Source organism: Meriones unguiculatus, chromosome 1, assembly GCF_030254825.1.
Source record: "Meriones unguiculatus strain TT.TT164.6M chromosome 1, Bangor_MerUng_6.1, whole genome shotgun sequence".
NCBI classification, from domain to species: Eukaryota; Metazoa; Chordata; class Mammalia; order Rodentia; family Muridae; genus Meriones; species Meriones unguiculatus.
In genome coordinates, this window is record NC_083349.1 from 22161582 (window position 1) to 22186725 (window position 25144).

At 53.1% G+C, this 25144-nt stretch overlaps 1 protein-coding gene across 1 annotated transcript; it reads left to right on the forward strand.

The window, feature by feature from the left end:
- Nucleotides 1-13067: 13067 nt before the first annotated feature.
- Mrgprf (MAS related GPR family member F) lies at nt 13068-20932 on the forward strand. The gene is made up of 3 exons (XM_021634612.2): nt 13068-13483; nt 16346-16460; nt 19164-20932. The coding sequence occupies exons 2-3, from the start codon at nt 16413-16415 to the stop codon at nt 20145-20147; spliced, it is 1032 nt and encodes a 343-aa protein (XP_021490287.1). The 5' UTR covers nt 13068-13483; nt 16346-16412; the 3' UTR covers nt 20148-20932.
- Nucleotides 20933-25144: the final 4212 nt, after the last annotated feature.

Sequence of the window (25144 nt, forward strand, 5' to 3'; positions counted from 1 at the left end):
GAATCCTCAAGTTTCAACTATGCCGCCGTCTCCACACTTGACGCAAGACCTTACCCCTCTCTGCTTACCTCCCTTTGCTCATCTCTGCAGGTTTGTTTCCTGGGGAGGACAGGTAAGAAACAAATCAACCAGGAGGTAATTGTGCATGCATTTAATCGCAAGACTCAAGAGGCAGAGAAACTGTCTCAAAAAAACAAAAGAAAAAGAAAAAGACACATAAGTCATAAAGCTTTCCATGTCCAAGTCCACAGCAGAAGTGTGGAGCCATTCACAGTACTGAACAGGGATCACCCCATTGTCTCAAACCACATTCATCTCAAGATACTGAAACTATCCTGTTCTCAGACTGACAACAATTGGTAGTTTAACCAAATTTATGCATCTTGCTGAGTAGCCCAGGCTGACCTTAAATTTAACATCTTCCTGCCTGGATCCAGGATAATCTCTGTCTCTTTAAAATTTATTTATTTATCCATTTTGATGTGTGTGTGTGTGTGTGTGTGTGTGTGTGTGTATGATTTCTTTAAACCATCTAATTTGAGCAAGGTCACGAGTAAAAATATTCTCCAGTCCAGGCTAGTGAGGTGGTTCAGCAGGTGAAGGAGCTTGCCACCAAGCCTGATCCCCAGAACCCACCTATGATATGGTAGAAGGAGATAACCAACTCCTGAGAGTTATCTTTAACCTTTTCTCACACACACGAGGGCCCAGATGTGCACAAAAGAAATAAATCCAATACAGTTTTAGAAATCAAATTTTCTGGGGGCTGGAGAGATGTCTCGGTCGCTAAGAGCACTTATTCTTTCGGAGGGCCTGGGATCCAAGCACTTAGCTCTCCATTCATGGCCATTTGTAAGCCCAGTTCCAAGGGATCCAACACCCTCTTCTGACCTCCAAGGGAATCATGCACATGGAGGCACAACACTCAGACACAGAAGATGAAGCGGAGTTTAAAGATGAAACGTTCCATCAATAGGACGGAACAGTGGCCCCAAAGCTCAGAGAGAGGAAAAAAAAATGTCACCAAGAGGCTGAGCCTGTAACTCAGTAGTAGAGCATTTGCCTGTCATAAATAAGCCCTTGATTTTGAAACCAGCAAAGGCCCCAATATACACACACACAAAAGACACAGCTCTGTCTCATTAGAACTCACTAGAATACAGAGATGCAAATTAGCTTTACAGAGCTTGTCAGTCAGAAGACTTGAGATGATTCCGTTCTAGAAGTTCTCCCAGGGAGGGGCAGATCCCCAGCAGCCATGTCCTCACGGGGACCTGACCATTTCTATGTGTGACTCCGCTAGCCCTGCTATATGTCCTTAGCCACCACGGGGACAGTGTTGGTCACATGGTTTGGCCAGGGACTGTCTACTCTCTGGATGCCCAATGGCGCCCTACAACACAAGTCAGTTCTGACACCGTTTACCTGTAGCTAGCGTAGACTCCACAAGCTAAGCCTCAGTCACAAAAGATTGTCCCATTTCACATGCTAAGAGCAAGCCTAGGGCCTCCTGGACTTTGGTTATAAACAGAGGGTGCCCAAAATCCATTCTCAAGTTTCCTGATCAAGCTAGAAGGTATCCGTGCCTACTGTTCAGGATTTTTTGTAAGGTTTCATTAAATAAAGCTGATAATTGGATCTTGGCCATGATGACTGAAGCCTGAAGTCATCAGGCTAGTCCCTCTGGCAATTACAGCCTGCCCTCCAGGAGTCCCCTCATTAGCATAAAGCCTGGGGTGATGGAAGGGGCTTAGTATGAATAACAAAGCCCGCTCCCTCCCTTTCAGCGGGAGGGGTGTTAGAAGCCAAGAACCAGATTAACAGGAGACAGATACATTTTCTCATTATGTCATAGTTCTGCACAGCTCCTCTGGGGAAGTTTTCTTCCACTCTCCTTCAGTGCCGACTGGCTCTACTGAGCCCCTTCTGGATTATCTGCTGAAGGCCTGCCACCTCTTTCCAAGCAGTTCCCGATGAGGCTGCCGCCGGCTCTTCAGAACGAGCCGCAGGACAGAACTATAGCTGTCCATAGCCCAATCAGAGAAGCAACAGCCATCACTCTTGCTGCTGTCCTAGGCATTAGATTCAAGTCACCAGTTTCTGAGCCACGTCCAGCCCATTCTTAAGGGATACAATCACTGGGGCCTGGAGTGTAAGAAATTTCATTTATCAGTCTTTTCTATCAAATACTATAAAACTTGTGTTTAAGACATGGAATTAATGGGAGGCAGAAAGCAGGTGAATTTGAGAGACCAAAAGATAAGCAGCGATCGTTAAGACTAAGTAGAGTAGGCGTAGTATAGCAGTTAGTAAATTCCCTGAGGGGAGAGCTACTTCGCTGCGGTCTTTCCCCACCCACTAGAGATACAGTTGCTAGGAAACTGGACCCTCCCCCTAGGGAGGGACACCTGGTCATTAATGGTCTGGGAACCTTCCTATAGCCAATCGATTCAAAATGTAGCACCTTGACCAATAGATGCTTGCCAGGCAGGAATTGCCCCTGCCTTGGGCATGCTGGGATGGACCAGAATCTTTAAATCACTCAACTAACCTGGGCACGGCGCGCTCCGCTCCCACCGCTTCGGCGATGGGGCTGTGTAGGCCCAAGCTGCAGCTTGTAATTAACAATAAAAAGACCCTCATGTGTTTTGCAACGGAGTCGATTCCTGGAGATCTTTTGGGGGCTCGTGAACTGGGTATAACAAATTTCTGTGAGTTCAAGGCCAGCCTGGTCTACGGAGTTCCTGGACAGCCAGGGCTGTTACACAGAGAAAAATCTGTCAAACAAACAAACAAAAAAAAAGAGAATTAAAAGCTTCTTATCTTCCCCCACCCTGTGAGACTTTCATGCAAATATTTTAATCCTCCCCACCTACTAAAAGGTTTGTTTACACAAAAGCTGACTGCTTTGTTTCGGGAATTTGCTGGTCTAGAGCAGTGACCCCTCTCCCCTTCCTTCATTTCCTGTGCACCACTTCTCAGACTAGCCAACTGAGTAAGATCATGAGGTTGGACTCTAGCCAGTGGCGAAGACAGCCGCCACCTGAGTTAGAATAAAATCCAGATGCACTTCTCTGTGGGCTTCTCGGCCCTCTAGGTGGAGGGGCAGGCCTGCCTTGTCCAGGCACTTCCGTTGGGATGGTAATCTTTTTTCTTTGTGACTCCAAACATATTTCCTTCATTCTTTTTTTTTTTTTTTCATTTGTTTTGTTTTGTTTCAAGACAGGGTTTCTCTGTGTAGCTCTAGCTGTCCTGTGTAGTCTAGTTGACTCTATAGTCTAGGCTGGCCTCAGACTCTGAGATCCACCTGCCTCTGCTTCCCAAGTGCTGGGATCAAAGATGTATGTCACCATGCCCAGCCTGTGAACATATTTCTAACATGGGGGTCCTTGGGAATTGTCTTAGTTTGTGTTAATAACTGAGTGAGGCTGAAGAAAGAAAAAAGGTTAGGGGTTGGGGATTCAGCTCGTGGTAGAGCGCCTGCCTAGGAAACTTATCCTGGATTGCCGATGAGAAAACCCAGACTGGAGGGGCTGATAAAAGATTCCTTCCCAAGACTGGATCATCTAATGTACTGGAACAGCCCCGGCCTACCTCACTGAATCCACAGCCACAGACCCAGGAGGTGAGCTGCCCACAACTCAACCAAAGGGCTGCCCACGGCCACAGCAAGATGCTACCTGTTGCCAGCGCGCTGGGCCAGATGGGGTGTTCAAACGTCCTGAGCCAGGAGTTGGGGGGCAGATGAAAAAGGAGGCCTTTCTGGAAACTCCCTTCCCTACCCCCCAACCCCAGCCATGCAAACAGAACACTGGGACCCAGTCCTCTCTCCCCAAACCCCCATAAAGCAACAAGAGCCAATGGACACTGCACACTGGCCCCCTGCCACACTCACTGCACACAGCTGCACTTCCCAGCAGTGCGGCTGTGGTCTGAGGCCTTGGATCCTGCAGTGGAGAGGCATGACCTCTTGGTGGAGACACTGGCTTGGGCTCAGGTCCTCGGGCTCTCATCCCTCCCCCCCGCCCCACCATCACTGCAGGAGTCTTGGCCAGCAAGTGCCAGCCTTCTCCCCCAAGGGCCCTGGAGGAGGTACCGACTGTAGCTGGAAGTCAGAAACACGCCCTCGGCCTCCCAGCACCACCTGGGATGTTATTAGAGCCTGTCCACCACCTCAGTGCCCCTGGGTTCTAAGGAACCCTCCAAGTGTAGAACCAACTCCTGAGCCCCCACTCCCCCGACCCCCGCCAGCCCAGCTTGGCAAGTAGTCCTGGAGAAAGCTTGGGGGACCCAAGGAGACTGGACCCTGCAGGGACCACCCAAGGGGACCCAAGAATCCTCATGACCTGGCCTGACAGGCTGATGTCCAAACTGCTACTCCTCCAGATACTTCCTTCCCCAGGCACACCAGGGCCTCCTGCACCCCGTGGAGCAGCCTGAGAAATAAACCTAGATGGATTTGAACAGGTGGCTTCATGGATTTTGTTCATTTGTTCACTTGTTTACATTTGCATTTATTGAGCACCTACTGCACACCAGGAATATCCTACACACTGATGAATCATGCTTCATGCGGAACAGCGACAAGTGATTTCTAGAATTGTTAGGGTCCGGAAACAACCCCAGACTCCAGCAGCATGCGAGCGACAAAGGCTGTTTATTCTGCAGAGAATTTTAGCATGCTGGGGCCACTGCCTTCAAAATGGCGGTGACCCTGAGGGCAGCTCGCAGGCCCCTTTTAAAGCCGGAAAGGGGAATTCCTACTGTGGCTACATGACCTCGATTGGGATTGGCTGGCGCCCATGGCTCGACATCAGGCCTGGGGAGGATAAGGTTGCTTAACTACCTAAAAGCACCTAAATCCTGGCCAGAAGCAGCCAGAGGTGATCCCCCTGCCACATTTAGGGAAACTGAGACTCACGGAGAGTGATGCAGCCCAGCATATGCCTGGGAAGAGCGGGTAGGCTGGGCACGGAGCCCAAAACCGGGTATTGGTGAACAAACCCATACACCCCTGACTCAAGGACTGACCCTTGCCCCTGAAGACTGACCCCCAGGAAAGCCAAACCCTTCCCAGGCCAGGCCTGGGCTGTGCTTGCTATTTTGGGCTTTTTTAGCCATCATACTTGTGATGGGAATCTGGGGAGACATCCAAATGGTTTATTTTGCTGAGAACTAGCTGATGGGGAACGGAGAGGGCAGGAGTCTCCAGGGTGGGGGCAGGGGTGCCAAAACTGCAGAGCAGCCCCTGGGAGATGGGGAGGATTCAGGGGCAGAGATGTGGGAAAAGTAGCCATGTTAGGCTGTCTGGGAGGCTGTCGGAAAGAGAGGCTCAGCATCATCGAGTCAGACCCCTTTCCTTCACACAAGCACACACATACCTAGGAAGTCCTCACACAACAGGAATGCTAGTAGTCAGGGGCAGAGGGGAGCCAGGAATGGGCAAACCCAGAGCTGTGCGTTTCTGACTGTGCCTGAGTGATACTGGCACGGGCCGGGCATGTCCGGAGCTGTGGGGACAGAGACTCTCGAGAAAGGTCTGATCTTGACACCGCCTCTTAGAGCGGCGGTTCTCAACCTGTGAGTCGGGACCCCCACGAGTTCACATATCAGATATTTACACTCTTATTTATATAACAGTAGCAAAATTACAGCTATGGAGTAGTAACAAAATAATTTTATGGTTGGGCGGTCACCGAATGTGAGGAGCTATTTTAAAAGGTCGCGGCACATTAAGAAGGTTGAGAGCCATTGTTCTAAAGGCAGAGGTCACTGGTACTTGTCTGGGTGTGCGTTGCCCAGCTGGGGGACAAGTTGGAAGGTTACTATCTTAGCAATAGCTTTAGAGATGTCCCCGCCTTGGGCGCTCTGGGGCAGGTGGGAAGGTGCCGCCAATCGGCATTGTTAGAGTCAGAACCTGGGCTGGGCTGGGCAGTCCCAAGCGAGCCTGGATCATCCCCTCCCTCGATAGGCAAGATACACAGACAGGTCACAGTGAATAAAAGGCACTCGATGTGGCTACATTGACAAGAGGAACAGAGAGCCCAGCGACCCCTTGAAGTTCATCTTTGCGGTCCTGATGTGAGGCTTGGGTTTAAAGAGAAGGCAGGAGGTGAGCATAGCCGGACTGCCCAGGTGGGGGTGTGGTCCTGTCCATCACCACTGGCTTGGCCCCAGTCTCTCTGGTAAGGCTGACAAACTGTCGGACTGTGTGCGAACTCTTCCTGTCTCCCACTCTAACTGGTACTAGGCTTCAGCCATTCCCTTCCCCAGCATGAGACCCCTGCAGAAATTCCAGTTCCTTGGAGACCGTCATTCAGTAGTCTGATGCCCAAAGGATGGAGCACAAATGTCTCTTTAAGACATCTTCATTCATCTGGGTGGTGGCGCACACCTTTAGTCCTAGCACTCAGAAGGCAGAGGCAGGAGGATCTGTGACCAGAGTCCAGCCTGGTCTACCTAGTGAGTTCCAGGATAGCCATGGCTACTTGGTAAGACCCTGTCTAAACAGAACCAAACAAAAAGCAGTCACTGAATATCTTCATGCTTGCTGGGATGGTTACATCAGCTTGTCCTCCAGCAGTGGACAGCATTATGCTCCAACAGGTACCAATCAGTGGCCTCTGCCTCTAACAGGAGTCGAGGGCAAATTTCGTTCTCAATTTCCTTGTTCTCAGAGCTCCTGAAATGCTCAGTGTGTGCCAACATTTCACAGGAGCAGTCAGGAATGCAGAACTCGGTCCCCACGCACAGAAGACCCCACCTTATCTGGGGCCTAAAGAGTTCCAGAGCACACATGGATGGTGACCTAAGGAACTGAGGCCCGGTCAACACCGCTGATGCCCACACCATGCCTCACTGTGTCAAGCACAGGAATGAGGTAAGGAACAGACGATGTGGAGTGGAGGAACCTAAGAATATATATATAATTTATTTTTACATATTTTATTTTATATATATATATATATATATATATATATATATATATAGAGAGAGAGAGAGAGAGAGAGAGAGAGAGAGAGAGAGAGAGAGAGAGAGTGTGTGTGTGTCAGGGTTTCTCTGTGCAGCCCTGGCTGTCCTGGAACTCGCTCTGTAGACCAGGCAGGCCTGAAACTCACAGAGATCTGCCTCCCAAGTACTGGGATTAAAGGCATGTGCCACCACTGCCTAGCTGAATTTGAGAATCTCACTATGAAAGGAAAGCTGCCTACACAGTTCCCCCTGCAGGCTAGGAACTCTTCCTAGTTTGTTTTTATTGTTGAAATAAACACTGACAAACAAAAGAAAACAAGAAAAAAACCTTGAGGAGGAAAGGTTTTCTTTCAGCTTACACATCCCAGTCACAGTCTGCCTTGCAGAGAAATCAAGAAAGGAACTCAAGGCAGAAACCTGGAGGCAGGAGCTGCAGCAGAGACTATGGAGGAGTGCTGCTCGCTGGCTTGCTCCCTCTGGCTTGCTCAGCCTGCTTCCTTATACACCCCAGGTCCACCCACCTTGAGCAGATACCTCCTGCAGTAGGCTGGGCCCTCCCCTGTCAGTCATTAACAAAGAAACACCCCATAGCTGTGGCCACAGACCATCCAAGGAGGCAGTTCCACAGTTGAGGGTCCCTCTTCCCCAATGGCTCTCATTTATGTCAAGTTGACAACACTGACCCAGCAGAGAACTCATGCCTCACACCTTTAACAACCAAAGATGTCTGTGAGAGGGAAAGTTATAGGAAAAGGTGTCCGCAGACCACAAGAGAGGAGAAAAAGTGGATTATTAATGCCAACTCATTCCAGGACAACGCTTCTCCAACACTGGCCAGAGTGGGTATTGGGTTTGAATGTAAAATGTTCACCACGTGTTTGAACATTTCGCACCCAGCCTGCAGCACTGTTTAGGGAGGTGTTTAGGACCTCTGAGATGCTGGCCTCAGGGGCAGGCCTGGAGCCACCACCTTCAGCCCCAGCTCTCTGCTTCCTGTCTGCAGCCATGTCGGACGGAAGCTGCTGCTGCTGCAGCAGCCCTACAAAGCTAGCCGCTGCTCCAGTCATCATGCCTGCCCTTCCACAACAGACCGCACCCTCCATCAGACGTGTGCAGCCCACAGAGAGCTGTGGCTGCGGCCCAATACTAGACGGTAAACTTACCTGCAACACTGTAAGACGTCCGTAACTCTGTTGTGTGGCTGTCTGTCCTGACTCTTGTAGACAACAGCAGATAACAAAGCGGAAGGTTGAACACCCCGCTTGTGAGCCTAAATAACCTCCCTTCTCTTGGGTGTTTCTCTCAGGTCCTCCCTCACAGCAAAGGGAAAGCAATGAACTCAGAGATCCTAGGTCCAATCTCCAGAAATAAACAAACACACTTACTTACCCATACACACACACTCTCACACACAACACACACATAAACACACATAAACATACACACACATACACACACACACACACACACACACACACACACATGCCACTAAATTTTAAAAAGAAGTAACTAAAACAATCCTTTTAGAAGCCTTATGGAGACACACGCATGTCAGAGGGTGAGCATAATGGCATAATGCCTGGTCCTTAGTGATGTGTATGGGGATGCTGGGATACCATGGTCAGGACCAGGCTGAGGCAGCTGTCCCAACAGGAAGCAGCAGGGCCTACACAGGAGCCCCCAGACCTGGGTGCTGCGTGAAGCTTCTTATGGGGTGCTCTTCTGCACCCCCATCCTGGTAACCTGGAAGGCTGTCAGTGCCAAGCAGACACTAAAGCAATAGACTGTCCTAGGCCCCAGGCTGTAGCCTCTGTATGTTCTGTATGTATGTCTGAGTTCTCTGATGGCGCAGATCCCACAGGTCTTGGAGGGCGGGGGCATCTGAAGATCCTGGGTGGGTCTCTGTCAGACGACCGTGGGCGTTTTTACATTTATTCATTCTGTGCTTAGGGGCGAGGTGTGTGCGTGTCACTGTGCTTGGAGGAGTCGGAGGACGGCTTTCAGGAGCCGTTCTCCCCTTCCACCACATAGTCCCAGGGATTGAACCCAGGGGCTCAGCCTTGGCAGCGAGCATTTTGACACACCAGGCCATCTCCCTGGCATAATAATTTTGAGACCAGCTCTCATGTTTCTGTTGAGCCCCATGTGTGACCCACCGTGACCATGAAAAACAAATCTGCCACAAGACCCTGGTGCCTTTCCCGACTGGGGAATACAGCTTGGTGGTACGGCACTTGTCTGGGGTGTGCAAGTCTCTGAGTTCTATCCCAGTCTAGGGTCACAATAAAGTAAATAAATAATAAAGGCAGGGGGCCGGCCAGCAGTGGCATGGCTCCTGCAGACAGGAAGAGATTTGGCTCTCCTCTGACCATAAAGGTGTAGAGAGGTGGGGAACTTGAGAAGGAGACAGACATGTGTGTTCTTGGGATCATAGGACCAAGGTGGCCATGGCTCCACGTGGTTCCTTCCTTGATCTGAAATGAATATATTTATATCAATCTCTGCACTGGCTACTTTTCTCACTATTGAGACAAAGCTTACAGTGTGAGAGGGGCCATTCTATCACTTGAGCCATCGTCTCAGAAGGAGAATTATCGTGCTGGAGAGATGGCTCAGTGAGTAAAATGCTTGCTGCCAGAGTACCATAGCAGGAGCTTGAGGCTGTTTTTGCTCATATCTGGATAGATCAGGATGGAGAGAGACGTGTGTTGGTGCTTAGCTGGTGTGATGGCTCAAACGAGAAATGTCACCTCCTAGCCTTGGGTATTTGGCCCCCGGTTTATAGTGCTCTCTGGAAAGACTTAGGATGTATGACCTTGTTGGAGGAAGTGTGTCACCTTAGGTGGGCTTTGAGAGCCATTTCAGCGGTGTGTTTGTGTTTAAAGATGTGAACTCTCTGCTTCCTGCTCCATGGCTGTTGCTTGCTGCTATGTCTTCCCTTCCCACCACCGTGATGTACTCTAACCTTCAGCAACTGTAAGCCCAAATAAACTCTTCTAAGTGCCTTGGTCATGCTGTCTTATCAAAGCAACAAAAATTAACAAATGCAATAGTGTACAAACGGACAGAAGGATGAAAGACAAATGTGTGGATAGATGGATGGGTGAGTCCATGAATACAAGGAGCAGTGGATGGATAGGTGGGTGGAAGAAAAAAAATGAATGAATACAATAAATGGGTGGATGGTTGGATGGATGGATGGATGGATGGATGGATGGATGGATGGATAGACAGAAAGATGGATGTATAAATGGATAGACAGGTGGGTGGAATGACAGACAGACAGATAAATGAACAGGTGAAAGAATGGCCTCCCACATGGAGGACAGAAGGGAATAGAGGCTTCTGGATTGCCTGAGCTGCATTTTTCCTCCCTGCAGAAGGACATGCCTCACCCTCTTAAGCCCTGGAAAGCCAGAGTGACCCAGGAGAGGTGAGCCATTGCTTCTTTATACCAGGTTCGCTTTTCTGGATATCTGGCTGTGGCTGACCCTCCCGCCCACTTATTTCATTCTAAGGACAAGAGCCTCCGCTATCTTGTCCATCCACTCAGACTCCAGTGCCTGGTACCCAGAACACACTCTGCAATCGCCCATGGTGTGAAGGCAGCTGCAGAAGGGCCTGGGGAGCAGTCCACACCTACCCTATCACCCATAAAGCAGGGTCAGTCATAACCACAAAAGCACACCAAAAGACACCCAGGAACCCTGAGAAAAGGAGGGACCAATCCTGAACCCTTAGAGGGAACAGCAGAGACAGCTAAGCTACGTCCATCTGCATGAATTTTAACCAAGGACAATTAAAAACAAATTTGGCACTGGGTGTGGTGGTACACGTCTGTGATCCCAGAACCTAGCAGGACAGCAAAAATATTAGGAGTTCAAGGCTAGCCTTGACTATACAGACATTTGAGGACAGCCAGGGTTACATAAAACAGCATCTGAAAATTAACTAATTTAATTTTTTTTTCTTTTCATTGGAAGGTGCCAGGAGATGCCTAATGACAGAATGTAGCTTTCCAAAGCATGGGGACAGAATGTTAAGGTCAAGGATGGCTCGGTTGGTGAAGGTGTCAGCCACCAAGCCTGGCGACCTGAGTTTAGTCACTGGGACCCATACGGCAGAAGGAAAGAGCTGCCTTCCTCACACTGTCTTCTCAGCGCCACAAGAGTGCCGCAGCAACCACACAAGACAAACTGACAAAAATAGAATAAATTTTCAGAAAGAAGGAAGCAAACCACGTCTTCCAGCCCTGGTCTGTTCACCTCAAGCCTATCCCCCGGGCCGCCGTGACAAGCGAGTGAATAACCCTAATCACATCTAAGCCGAGGGTGTGAACTTTTGAGGTCCAGTGAGGGTGATTCTCCCAGATATCCAAGCCCTTACTGCCACCCCAGAAGAAAACCCCAAAGTAAGGTGTGTGTTCTTTCACCAGGCTCTTCCATGACTGGAGGCAGCCATGGGACCCCAGCATGGGGCAAAGTTCTCTCTCTGTCCCTTTTGGAACCCAGCCTCTGGGTCTTCTCCCTCAGGCCCTTGCCTACGAGGAGACACAGGTGATCGCGTAGACCGCTTATCTGTCACACACACACTTCTCATGCTACAGTGGTCATCATCATACAGATGATGCTAGGACTTGGCTCTTTTGGAGGTAACTAGGTGATAAACATGGAACCTTCCTGGGGGGGGATGCATGTCCTCATGATCTGAACAAGCTCAGGATCTGAGCAAGCTCACAGCCCCTCGGGCCCGTGAGGACCACAAGGCGTGTCTGTGATCCTGGGATGACGATGAGCCACGCCAGCCTGCAGGTACTTGTGCCGCACTGTCTGGCCTGCAGAGCTTGAAGGAAGATTCCCCTGGTGTTCTCGAACACGGGTCATGACCTTCTGTGAGCCCACAGCAGCCCCAGCGGACAGGGTCAGTGGCTCCCAGGACTCTACAGACTAGGGATGAGACAGGCTCTCTCTAATAAGCACCTCTCTCTCGTTTGTCAAAGAAACATATTTCCATACCAAATAAGGCCGTGGACTCCACAGCCTCTGCCCACTTCACACAATTCCTTTTAAGTGTCCAAGAGCAATTATACTTGGATGGTGCTTGGGTTCGGCCTCCCAGTGTAAGCAAGTGGCCCAGCTGGGTTACAGCTGCCTGCCCTGGAGGAGGAGGCCGGGTCACCATCCTCCCTTCTGCCTCTCTCTCTCTCTCTCTCTCTGCCTCCAGAATCCCAGAAAATCCCTGCCCCCCCCCCCCCCCCGCCGCCAAGTCCCAGGAAGCCAGCTGGCCCCAAGCAGGCAACCAGCCAAGGCTCCCTGCTCTCAGGTTTGTTTGGTGCAGGGGGACAGAGAGGTTCCTCCGTGGGCAGGAGGAGGCTCCAAAGCAGGTGCAGAGAGAGGTCTATTTCTGGGCTCACTGCAAGATGCCCACGAGGCACACCTCCCCCAATCTGGGCACTGTTCCCTCCCGTAGGAGAGCGTGGCGTTCCCTCAGGCTTCTTGGGTCATGAGAAAGTTGGCCCAGGGCAGAAAAAGGCCTCAGCACCCCACCCTCACGGCCAACCCTCTGCTCCCTCCATACCCACCCAGGCTTGGGCTCCATGCCCCGGCCACTAACTTTTTCCAGGACCCCCTCTGGGGGGTGGTGGAGGCTGACTCATCTTCACTGAGGAGTGCACGCACCAGGCATGATGGCTCGCCAACTTCCCCGCTCAGCCCAATCGAGCAAGGGCTGTGATTTTCCATTTGCGACATCTGATTGTTATTAGGGCTAGAGAGAGGGGAATTCCTGGTTCCACAGGCCCCGGGAGGCCCCCAGAAAGATTCTGGGGTGGCAAGAGGTGGGGGGAGTTGGTGCCATCTGGGTTGTGGGGCCTTCTCTCTGCCAGTTCTTCACCGCTCTCCACAGGGGGCCCTCACCTGCTGCTTCCTGGCCTCTCCGTGCCAGTGAGTTCAAGCAGAGGGGTAGACATTCCCCTACCACCACCCACTACCACCACATGCCCTGAAATGCCCGCTGGAAGCAAGCCAAAGGCACAAAGCAAGTGAACGAGCCAGAGCTCCCTCTACTGGGGCAGCCCTCTGGAGCTGCAGGGTAAGGTAGATATTAACATCTGGGCTTCAGCCCCAGTGCTCAGGCCAGCATAACGTCACCAGGCAGAGAGAAATGAGTTCCCAGTGGGGGGGGGGTGGAGGGGGAAGGCTCCTGAACAGGGCATTCCTTCCCCAAGCCTCATCACTGTCCGGCTCCTCCTCCTCTTCCTCCTCCTCCTCCTTCTTCTCTTTCTCCACCTCCTGCCCTCCCCTCCCCCTTCTGCTGGGCCTGGAATTGGGTTTGGGGCGGGTTCTGTTTCCAAAGCCATCTCCAACAGGCCAGGCGGGTGAAGGCTCATCCTCCACCCTTCGCCTGAATTTTCCGAGGCTCCGGGCAGTTCTCGGCTAGCCTGCTGCTGTGGGTCCGCAAGCTCGGAGTTCCAGGAGAAGATCTCTACGGAAGGAAAGTCCAGGAGCCACAGGTAGCACTCCGGCACCCAGGGACTGGGGGAGGGAGATCAGGGATGGGGCTGCAGGGTCAGGATCAGGGCTGCAGGGTGCAGGTTAGATGGGGCAAGCAAATGAGATCAGCATCCTCAAGGCAGGGAACTGGGCATGGTCGTGACAGACAGCTTACAGAGGTTCCCCCCTCTCTGAGCAGGGAGCCCCAAGACCTGGAGTGAAGCTGTCCCGATCCAGAAGTTCTGTGCTGCCCCTCCCACAGCCCTGAGTATCCCAGGGACACTGAAAGGCTTTAAGAGTTCCTCTCTTGCATTGCATCCCCTGACACCCAGCTGGCCTTCCCCTTAAGCCCCAAGACATCCTGCAATACCAGCTCCCACTCTGTCCTCCTGAGGGTGGGAGCTCCCCATCCTTCCTTCAACCTTACATCCAAGCCTGGTTTCTGGAAGAGTTTGAAGGGAACACCCAGTGGGCAATGGTCCAAGTGCAGAGCTACGGTTCCCATTGCTCTTAGGCATGCCGCCGGCCATGAGGACAGCAGTGGGCAGCTCTGTTGGGGACCCTTGGGGATTAGCCACATGAGGTGGGACAGCTGGTAGTCTCACCTTCTTCCTCCCCAGCCAGGCCTGGTGCTGTTGCTGGCTGCAGAGAGTTTGCCAGAGAGTTCTGCCAAGACTTCATTCTCCTCAGAGAAGAAACTTCTGTCAAGTCGTGATTCTGTGTTTCTGTCCTAGGCAGAAACACAGGCTTTCTGTGTATCTGGGGACAGCAGCAGACTGGACCCTCCCATGGCCAGTGCCCAGGCTAGACCATAGCTAAGGAATGAGGGGAGAGGCTGGGGTATGGTATAATAGAAATTAAATGGCCTAGGGAGCTCCCTCAGGGCTGGTCTGTCCATCTGTCTGTCCAAGGAGGTAGACAGGTGGCCCAGCATCCTGTTTTGAGGGGCGGGAGCAAGGGTGCAGACAGGGCAGCCTTTTCCGTTGGCTCTAATGAAGTTGGTCCTGTCACCGCTCAGATCCCGGCCAGAGCTCATGCTCTCACATGCATCCTTGTACACGTCACACACATGTCTCTAATAGGGCCCATCTGGGGTCCGCTTCGCTTCTGGATCTCTCTGCATGAGTGAATCACTTTGCAAACGATCCAGAGCAGGACAGGAACCAGGCGTAGAGATTGTCGCAGTCACAGAGAAGAGCAGGGAGCACACTCACCTGCACAGGGGGCGCGTGTCTGGTGGGGGTCAAGCCTGGTAGAGTGAGAGTTCCCCTGAATAGGGACGTCCCTGGTGGGGAAAGCTGGGAGGAGTAGCAGGTGTCAGGAAGAGCGGCAGCAGCGGAGGGTGCTGGGGTTGCAGGTACCAAGAAGACCCGGGCTAGCCTCATTGCATAGCTACCGAATGACTCCCGGTGGGAGGGGCCACGCTTCGCAGCACCAGCATTTCTGCAAACTCCCTGCACAGACATCACTCCCACCCGGGACACCCGAGCAGGTCTCCACAGTGAGCCACTCTTAGTCAGGGTACACCAGCAGCACACAGGTAGAGGGCGGAGGATAGCCAGGGGCGGAAAGGGGTTCTGTTTACCCTGGTTAAGAGTGTGCCTCTGAGCCTAGAGGCACCATCCAACGGGAATGAAGGGTCGGGGTGTGGCTTCAGTCCCCACCGGGTTCCTTAGCCCCCCTACAGCGGACCGAGGCCTGGAGTGAAGAAGGGGGCGTGTCACTCGGGCCGACCGGACGCTCTCCGCAGCCAATGGCTGGCGCAGCTGCCAGGAGGGAGGAGGCAGTGGCCCTGCGCGTGGCAGCTGGGGAATCCGCCCTGCTCGGGGAAGGAATTTCTGAGGAGTGGAGCAGTGCGCTGCCCACATCCCCGTTCTGGGAGAGGCTGGTCTGGCAGTAGCCCTGCCGTGTCCTGAACCACAGACCTCCCACCTGCTCTCTAGGTAGGCATAGTGCAGGCTGAGGACGGGGCTCAATTCCAGGAGACTCAGGGTGGGTCTGTAAGTAAGCTGTTGCCCCTCCCTAGCTTGTCATCCAACCCCTAGGTCTCCAGTTTGGCTGAATGGGCTGAACCCAGAGTCACCACAGCAATCCCTTGGTTTGCCCCTGGGTCCTGACAGTACACAGATCTTCAAAGTTTCATTATGTGCCCTGGTTAGGAGTGTGTCTCTAGGACTCTGTACACCTTCAGAAAGGAAAGAAGGGCTGGCGATGTGTCTCAGTTGGTAGATGTTTGCCTGACAGGCACAAAGCCCTAGGTTGGAGCCCCAGTGTCACGTAAACCAGGGATGGTGGTTCAGCCTGTAATCCCGGCACTCAAGAGATAGAGGCAAGAGGACCAGAAATTCAAGGTCATCTTCAAAGCCAGCCTGGGTTGCATGGGACCCCATCTTTCACAAAAAGGAGGAGATGGACATCCATCCCAGAGCTAGGATGAGGAACCATGATAAAGCAAGGCCCAGCCAATGGCCTCCTCCTCCAGGATGCCCCTCTGCCGGAAAGAATCTGTCCTCTATCGCCCATTTCTAGGACCAATTACTGAGACCTCTATCCAAACACAAAGGAGGTTTGAATACCAGAGACCCTGTCATGAACATTCCAGAAAAATTCTAGCCTAGGCACCTTGCATCCCAATGAGAGAGCATCTTCCCTAGGAAGTGACAATGGGGCTCCAGGAGGCAGGAAGGGTCTGAATGTGAGCCTACAGGCAGCGGGAGCAGGAAGGGTGCAAAGTTCCTGCCTCAGAGGGAGCCAGGGTGGCTCTTTCACTGCGGTGAGAGCCACAGGCCTGAAGAGCCTAGGGGGTTGGAGCTCCTGGGCTGGGAAGTGGAAAGGCTCTGAGAGGGGACGGGTTTGCTGACTCCACTCCGCCCTCTCTATAGGCTTTCTCCAGGCAAGGACACAGGCTGGTGAGCTCCCAACAGGAGCTTGGACTCCCCATTCCTGGAGATGGCCGGAAACTGCTCGTGGGAGGCTCACTCCACCAATCAGAACAAGGCAAGTGTCACCAAGGGCCGGGGGGCCCTTAGTCTGTGGGAGAGGGTGGTTGGGAGGGGCAGCACTCTCTCCCCCACACCCCGTAGAATGACAGCAGCCCAAGAGGCAGTGACTGGGCACGCCAGAGGTGTCCCAAAGTCCTCAGAGAAGAGACAAGGCCCCGGGAGGGGGCAGACTCCAGAGTGGTGTTCCCCAAGGTATGGTGGACTGCAAATATTAGCTCCTGTCAGGTGACTCACCAGTCACCCCCCCACCCCAACACCTAGTGAGGGACCCGAGACTTTTTCCAGCTTAGGGATACAAATGGGGCTCTGTGCAGCCCCAGCAGGCCAGCGCTTACCGCTGAGCTGGTTCTCATGGGACAGTTTTGCATCTGGGCCTGGTCCACTGAGTTGACCCCAGAGGCCTGAAGTAGCAACAGATCAACTCCAAGAAAGAGGAGCAGGGAAAAAGCTAAGCAGCTGGGTTTAGGGGTGGGCAGGAGACATCCACCGGTGAAGTCTTAGAGGTGAGAAGGTAGGGAGCATCTTAATAAATAACTTGTCCCATAAATAACTTGTCCTGTCCTGATGGACCAGGGCAGGTTGAGGGGGGATGCTCCCTTTTCTGAGGAGAAGGGAAGAGGAAAAGGGAGAAGACAGTGGGAGGGTGGACCAGGAGGGGAGGAGGGAGGTGGTTGTGATAGGGATGTAAAGTGAATTTAAAAAAAAAAAAAACTTGTCCTGAAAACCCAGTGTCTCCCCAAATTTAGCCAGCACCCTTAGTTCCTGTTCATAAATTCCTCTTGACACAGCCAGTCCAGAGGTTATTTCTCTTCATTAGAGAATATCAGCACAAAGCTTATTTTTCTTGGGGCCCAGATTTCCATCAAGGTCATTTGGAAGATGGCAAGAAAGAGCTTGCCCCTAGAACCTTCCTACTTCCCTGAGCTATGAAAACAGTATGAGGCTTAGGGAGAGAGTCCTGGGATAGATTAGTGATGTCTGCAGGGAGGAGGGAAGGGGAGCAATGTGCGTAGGGCAACATTCACCACTGAGAGGAAGGGCTCCGGACAACCCTGAGAACAGAATAGCAAGTATTGGCTATTGGCTCACACAGTTGTTTTTAAATGTCGGCCCAGAAATATCAAACTATTTCATGTTACCCTCTATACTTCCAGCTTCTCTGGAGTTAGCGTAGAGCTCTCTAGCCACCAATCCACCCTCAGTCCTCCAGTCACTGTTAGGAAGGAGTGTCCTTGGTTTTGCTGCTGTGTCTCCGCTCCCAGTTTCTGACACCTGGCCCAGCTTCATGCATTGAAGTGTGAGCTCAGCCCTCAGGGCCGGGACTGGTGTTCAGGTGGACTGAGCTCCTCTGCCCTGCCCAGTTGTAAAATACCGAGCCTCTCCCTGTAGCTTAAAGAGTGACCACCACCTAAAGCCTGGGTACCTCTGTGCCTTCTCATCATCCAGAACCCCAGAAGGCAGCCCTGGCCCAGAAGAAAACAAATGCTTCCCACTGCCAGTGCTCTCAAAGTCCAAGTATGGGAGAGAGTCCTACTCCTACTATGGCCAAGGTTTTTTGGATTTGTACACACACACACACACACACACACACACACACACACACACACACACCTTACTAGTAATTTTATTTCTTTAGGAATAAGTGTTTTCTTTCCTTCCTACCTTCCTTCCTTCTTTCTTTAGATTTATTTATTATGTATGCAGTGTTCTGACTGCATGTACACCTGCACACCAGAAGAGGGCACCATATATGGTCATAGATGGCTATGAGCCACCTATAACCTGTGTGAGTGTGTGGTTGCTGGGACTTGAACTCAGGACTTTTGGAAGAGCAGCCAGTGCTCTTAACCTCTGAGCCATCTCTCCAGCCCCAGGAACAAGTATTTTCATGCTTTAAATTTTGAAACATTATAAGAACAGTTTGCTAGAAAAACCACAACAGACTGTGCACACATCTACAGTCCTCTCCATTATCCATTATGTAGTACTGGGGACGGAGCCCCAGGCTCCCACATACTGGGCAAGCACTGCCGCCAAGCTTTATCTCCAATCCTCTTTTAAAAATGGTTCATGAGTGAGCGTGAGTGTGTGTGTGTGAGAGTGTGTGTGTGTGTGTGTGTGTGTGAATGCCGTGGCACATGTTTAAGGAACACACCTTTGGATAGATGAACTCCCTCCCCCATTCTTACTTGAAGATAAATTATGGACACTAACCCCTCCCTGACACCTTATTCACCGAGCCTGGCTCTCTCAGTTAAACCAGAGCTGCTGATGTAGGCTAATCTCACCAGTTTGCTCTGCCTTCCAAGCTACTGGAGGGCCACTGTGCCCACCTGGCATTTACACCGAGAAGGGGCATCTGAACTCTGGTCCTCATGCTTGCTCAGCTCATCCACCGAGCCATCTCCTGCCTCTCTGCTTTCCGCTGCCTTGCTCCTGGACGTTTGGACCTGGCTGCTGTCCGGTCACCCCGTGGTGAGGCCATCCTGCCGGCTCTGGACTCTGAGAACCAGCCTAGCGTCAGGGAGGCTCGGGGCTCTTTCTACTCTGTCCTCTGCCCGGTCAGTCATTCCAGAGCCAGGGACCCCGAAGACCCAGCCCCCTGGGTAGCGAAATTAAACAGGTCCAGGAACAGGTCTGCTGAGGGCCTGGGGAGGGCAGGCGGCCTTACAGATGTGTCCCCTTTGCACCTGCGCAGATGTGCCCCGGCCTGAGCGAGGCTCCGGAGCTCTACGGCAGAGGCTTCCTGACCATCGAGCAGATCGCAGGGCTCCCCCCACCCGCCGTCACAAACTACATCTTCCTGCTGCTCTGCCTGTGCGGCCTGGTGGGGAACGGGCTGGTCCTCTGGTTTTTCGGCTTCTCCATCAAGAGGACGCCCTTCTCCGTCTACTTCCTGCACCTGGCCAGCGCTGACGGGATCTACCTCTTCAGCAAGGCCGTGATTGCCCTCCTGAACATGGGGGCCTTCCTGGGCTCCTTCCCCGACTACGTCCGGAGGGTGTCCCGGATCGCGGGGCTCTGCACGTTCTTCGCAGGGGTGAGCCTCCTGCCGGCCATTAGCATCGAACGATGCGTGTCCGTCATCTTTCCCGCCTGGTACTGGCGTCGGAGGCCCAAGCGCCTGTCCGCTGGGGTCTGTGCCCTGCTCTGGCTGCTGTCCTTCCTGGTCACCAGCATCCACAACTACTTCTGTATGTTCCTGGGCCGCGAAGCCTCAGTCACGGCCTGCCGCAACATGGATATCACCCTGGGCATCTTGCTGTTCTTCCTCTTCTGCCCCCTCATGGTCCTCCCCTGCCTGGCACTCATCCTGCACGTGGAGTGCCGAGCTCGGCGCCGGCAGCGCTCCGCCAAGCTCAACCACGTGGTCCTGGCCATCGTCTCTGTCTTCCTTGTGTCTTCCATCTACCTGGGGATCGACTGGTTCCTCTTCTGGGTCTTCCAGATCCCGGCCCCCTTCCCAGAGTACGTCACAGACTTGTGCATCTGCATCAACAGCAGCGCCAAGCCCATCGTGTACTTCCTGGCTGGGAGGGACAAGTCTCAGCGCCTGTGGGAACCTCTCAGGGTAGTCTTCCAGCGCGCTCTACGGGATGGTGCTGAGCCGGGGGACGCCGCCAGCAGCACACCCAACACGGTCACCATGGAGATGCAGTGCCCCTCTGGGAACGCATCGTGAGAGGCCAGCGTCTGGGGCAAGGCTGCGCATCGAGAGCGGCCGGTAGCTTCCAGAGACACTCTGCCTGAGGGCAGAAGCAGGGCAGCTGCCCCTGTGCCTCCGGGGAGGAGCGCTGCCTTAACCCACGGCATCTACCTCTTGCCGGGCGTGGCCAAGAGGCTAAGCAGCCACCTCTAGACAGACCCCGTGGCCTCTGCTCCCCAGCCCTTCTGCTTCTGTGACTCAGTGTACCAAAGCTGCCCTCGCCCGTGTGCTGGGGTCCCTTCTCAGCAGAAGCTCATGAGCAGCGGCGAGAAGAAGGCCACCTCGGCAGGTGTGGCACATCTGGGCCCGCAGCTTCAGCTCCACCTGCAGAGAGTCATTGAGCCTCCCAAGGCAGCATCTGAACAAACCTGAGAGAGCGGTGCTATCTGGAAGAGGAGCCCGTCCACGTGAATTGCGGCCTACAAACGAGTCCCTGCCCCTTTGATGAGTCATCCGGTGACTTTAATGGGGTGGGGGTCTGGCAAGCCATGCGAGGCAGGAAGTTACCTTCTGCCACCCTGACGTCCAGCTGACGGCTCCGGGCAGCTGTCAATGCACTCAGTATCTTCCAGGCCACTGTGGTCCATTGCAGCAACTCCCTACTGGGTCCCTGTCTCCAGTGCCCATTTCAAAATGAACTCTGGTTCCATCCTGGCCCCCTGGGGGCTGCCACCACAATGCTCCCCTCCCCCAATTATCCAGCACAGTGGCCTGTGTAGCCAAAGGAAGTTTTATAAAAGATAATAAAGTATATATCAATACACATATTTTTTAAATCTTGCAATGAGGCAGGCTCAATGCCCAGGGTCTTCTCTGCGTCTTCTCCATGTCTCCATGTCCCACAGTGAGGCTAGCCAAGGGCAGCTGGAGTCCAGGATGGGTGGCCATCTGGTCCTTTCCCCCTTGCTCTGCGTCTCCACCGGACATCTGGCCACAGCCCTGGGCTGCCTTCTGCTCTGCCTGACTTTGTTTATGCCCCGGCTTCTGTGGCCCCTAAGGATGCGTCATCGATGGGTCTGTGTTCGCCCACGGAGAGCCATGGAGGGCAGAGGGTGAGGGAAGGAGTGAGCAGCATGCCCACCCAGGGCCAGGCATGCTCGCCACACACCCTGAGTCCACTGAGCTTTAGTCCAGGCTACACCATCCCAGAACAGGGACTGTGGCACTAGCACTTAGGGGTAGCAGCTAACTCCCCCAAGGTTATGTCTCTCGTGGCCCATCACCCCCGCCACACTGGTCTGTTCCCTCCTGGCCATAGGCCATCTCCACTCCTCTAAACAAGGAGAACGGTCATGGGGTCAGAGTCGGAGACTCTAGGAGCTTCTGATGTGCCAAGCCACTCGCCCTTCCCCTGTGCCTGGGTGAGGCTGTCTACCACTCCCTACCCCTCACCATGTCTACACGGAGAGTCCTAGAGACACAGGGGGTGGGAGTCTGTGGCCTCCGCCCTTGCAGTAGAGCACTAAGAATGAGCACGCACCACAGCTCAGGGGAAACACCGTGACCTCACTGTCATGTGGGTAGACACTTTTCAGAGTCCTGGGGATGCCTGGCTGAGGGGGCCACCCAGAGCCTCCTGGCTCCCCAGAGCTCAGCCAATCCCGTTCCTGGGAAGTCTCTTCTTCAGAGTCTCCACACCTGAACCCCAGGGGTGGGGGGAGCTGTGGCCTACAGGGGGCCACCTGGGTATAAGTCAGGGTTCTTAGCCCAGGTGCGCCTTTGCCCTTCCCCAAACCCCACACTGTGCTAATGGAGGAGCAGCAGCAGGACTAAGTGGCTGGAAACCTCGGAGGCCCACCACTTCCCTGCACTCTACTCTGGTGTTTAATTATTAAAGTGGGCTGCACAGGGACTGGACAACAGTGCGGCTAGCAGGTGCACGAGGGGTCTCCTGCAGCTGTCCCGAGCCATCTTCTTTCTGGGTGTTTCCCAGACTCCCCGCTGAAAACTGCAGGCTTTTCTTCCCGAAAGCCAAGATCGAAGGAGCCGTTCTCCACCCCAGGACAGCAACGAGCCAGGGCCCGGGATCGGAACTCCCATTATGGTGCTGCCTGGCTGTGGGGCTGTTACTCAGCTGGATTTCCCACCAGCTTGTGACTGGAGTGGAGTGGAGAGAGGGATACAGGGCCTACAGTACTCTGCGCCTTCTCTACTTCCTGCCACCCAGTAGCTCTGCGAAAATAAACAGGAAGCGGGCACACTGTCAGACAGAGCAAAGGAAAAACAAGGACAAATTAGAAAGGTCAGGAGTGAACCCCGGGAAAGCAGATAGCCGCCACCTGCTAGCCGCAGGACCTTAGTCTACCCGAGCCCAGCCCTAACGGGGGTGGGCAGCATGCATCTCAGCACAGAGAGGGGAAGAAGTGGGGATTTGTTCAGACACAGCTGCTCAGTGGGCAACGTTCTTGCTCTCAGGTCTCCAGCACCAGTGCCAAAAGCCAGGCATAGAGCGTGTGCCCGGCATCCCAGGCTGCCGCGGCAGATACAGGAGGATCCCTGCGGCTCCAAAGCAGATTGGGCTGGGTGAGTCAGCAAACTCCAGGTTCTGTGGGAGATCTCAGAAAAAGAAGACGGAGAGCAGAACAGGAAGGCGGCGGACATTGACCTCCGTCCTCCTCGCACACGCACATACGCGCGTACAAGCGTACACACACAGCTGGCTCGGCACACACGCCAGCACTGTCGATGAGGGTGACGACCGAGAGCGGACAGATTTGTGTAGCTGGCTGGGTGTCTCTACATGGCTGCTTGCAGCAATTGCAGGAAGTCAGAGCTCACGAGGCAACCCCAATGGGTCTCCTCTCGGTGACCTCTGACCTTGACATCTCTCATAAGCAAAGTGTCAGGGTTGATGCCGGGAGTGGACTCGGCCGGCCATCCCAGTCCGGGGAGAACCCGGCTGGATCTGGCTGGCTTGCGGTCCGGGAAGGGTGCGTTCTGCAGAGGGCAAATGGCTGTGAGCAGCCACCAGTGCTCTCTCTACCTCCCACCTCACCCAGGGATTCGGGCGCTTCTGCAGCTTTGGCACGGCTTTGCCACATGCCTGCGGGGGCTCTCGGATACTTGGCTTCATTTTCATTTTCTAAGAGCTCTGTGTGGTGTGTGTGTGATGTATTATTTGTGTGTGTACATGCACACACATCTGTATAGAGGCCAGAGGTCATATTTTGGTGTTTTTTTTTTTACATTTATTTATTCATTTTTGTGGGTGTGTGGGTGCGTACATGTGTAGGTCAAAGGATAACTTGTGAGACTTGATTCTCTCTCTCTCTTTCTACCACAGAGTCCCAGGAATCAAACTCAGCTAGTCATCAGGCTTGGGAGCAGGCACCTTTACACACTGAGCCACCTTCCAGCTACCCACCCATCTTTGAGACAGGGCTCCGATAGAGGGAAGGAGGGGACTGGGCGGGGAAAAGCGTAGGCTAGGGAAGGGGCCTTGTGATGGACTGGAGATGAAGACACGAAGCTAGGGAAACGCTGGCAAACTCCTGGCATCGCACCACAGAGCACAAAAAACATTCTGCTGTAAGCCAGCAGGGAGCTGAAAGTTGGAGAACTCAGAAAGAGCTGGGCGCAGTTTACAAAACCAAAACTCTTGGAAAACGGCTTGGATGAGTCAGCTTGCCAGCTCGGAGTTTCCTGGCAATTCAAGAGGAGACTCACCTACTTGGGCAGAATACTTTTGTAATTAATTAAGCTGGAGCTTTAGTGAACATCTGACCAAATCCATTCACATAGTCCCAAGCCCCTGAACAGCCACCCGGCGCCTGGCCTGCCCAGCCCAGGGTGGCCTTTGCTTGTTTTCTTCCCTGTCTGGCCTACAAACGGCCTGGGAAGGAGGCACTGAGCTGGCTGAAGAGTTTAAGGTTTATTTTGATCCTCTTCTGTGTGTATGCAGGGAAGGTCTTGGATATGAGTGCAGGTTCCCTAAAAACATTGATCCCCTGGAACTAGGGTTCCAGGTGGTTGTGGGCTGCTGGACGTGGGTGCTGGGAACCAAACTCCACAAGAGCAGCAAGTGCTCTCAGCCACGGACCATCCCTCCAGCCATCGGTTAGAGATCCTGAGCCAAAACGTGCTGATATGAAAAAGGGGGGGTTACGTAAGAATTTAAGGGCTGGAAGGATGGCTCATTGGTTAAGAGCTTGTACTGTTCCTTGGAGAAGACGAGTTCAACTCCCAGCACCCACGTGAGAGGGGTCACAGCCAGCTCCAGGGAATGGGACATCTCTGCACTCGTGAGCACACACCCACATACAGACAGACACACAGCTGAGAGTAATACAAATAAACAAATAAGCGAATCCTGGCATCGACTCTGAAGCCCAGGGCTGGGGAGGTGGCTCAGTAGGGAAAGTCCCTGCCATGTAAGCAGGGGACCCGCATTCTGTCCCCAGCACCAGCATGTGCTTGTAATGATCGTCCTGGGAAGGGGGACAAGAGTTTCGGTTTGTGTTGCATTTCTTCATAAAGATTTCGCGTATGTGTCTGTGAGTATGAGAATGTGTGTGTGTGTGTGTGTGTGTGTGTGTGTGTGTGATTGTGTGTAGTGTGTGAGTATGAGAGAGTAGGTGGCAGGTGTGTGTGTGACTGTGAGAGTGTGTGTTTGGTGTGTATGAATATGAGCGTGTGTTTGTGAGTGTTAGAGTATGTGTGTGTGTATGTGTGTGCAGTATATATGTATACATGTGTATAATAAGTGTGTGTGAGGTGAGAGTGTTGTGGTGTGTGAGAGTGTACATATGTGTGTGAGAGAGTGTGCATGTGTGTATGAGTGTATGTGTGTGAGTGTGTGCATAGTGCACAGCTGCCCCGAGCAGCTAGTAGAAAAAGCATGGGACACTCTGGAGGTGCTGATTCCTGGGAGACAGACGTGAATTCTGGACGCTGACCCAGGTCCTCCTCAAGATCAGCAAGCACACTCGACCCCAGCGCCATCTCATCAGCCCTGCATTCATACACATTCATGC

Excerpts from the sequence above, each read along its gene's own strand:
- Mrgprf (XM_021634612.2), top strand. The coding sequence starts at position 16,413 with ATGGCCGGAAACTGCTCGTGGGAGGCTCACTCCACCAATCAGAACAAG. Across the intron at positions 16,461-19,163 it reads ACTCCACCAATCAGAACAAG|ATGTGCCCCGGCCTGAGCGA; the intron begins GCAAGTGTCACC and ends GCACCTGCGCAG.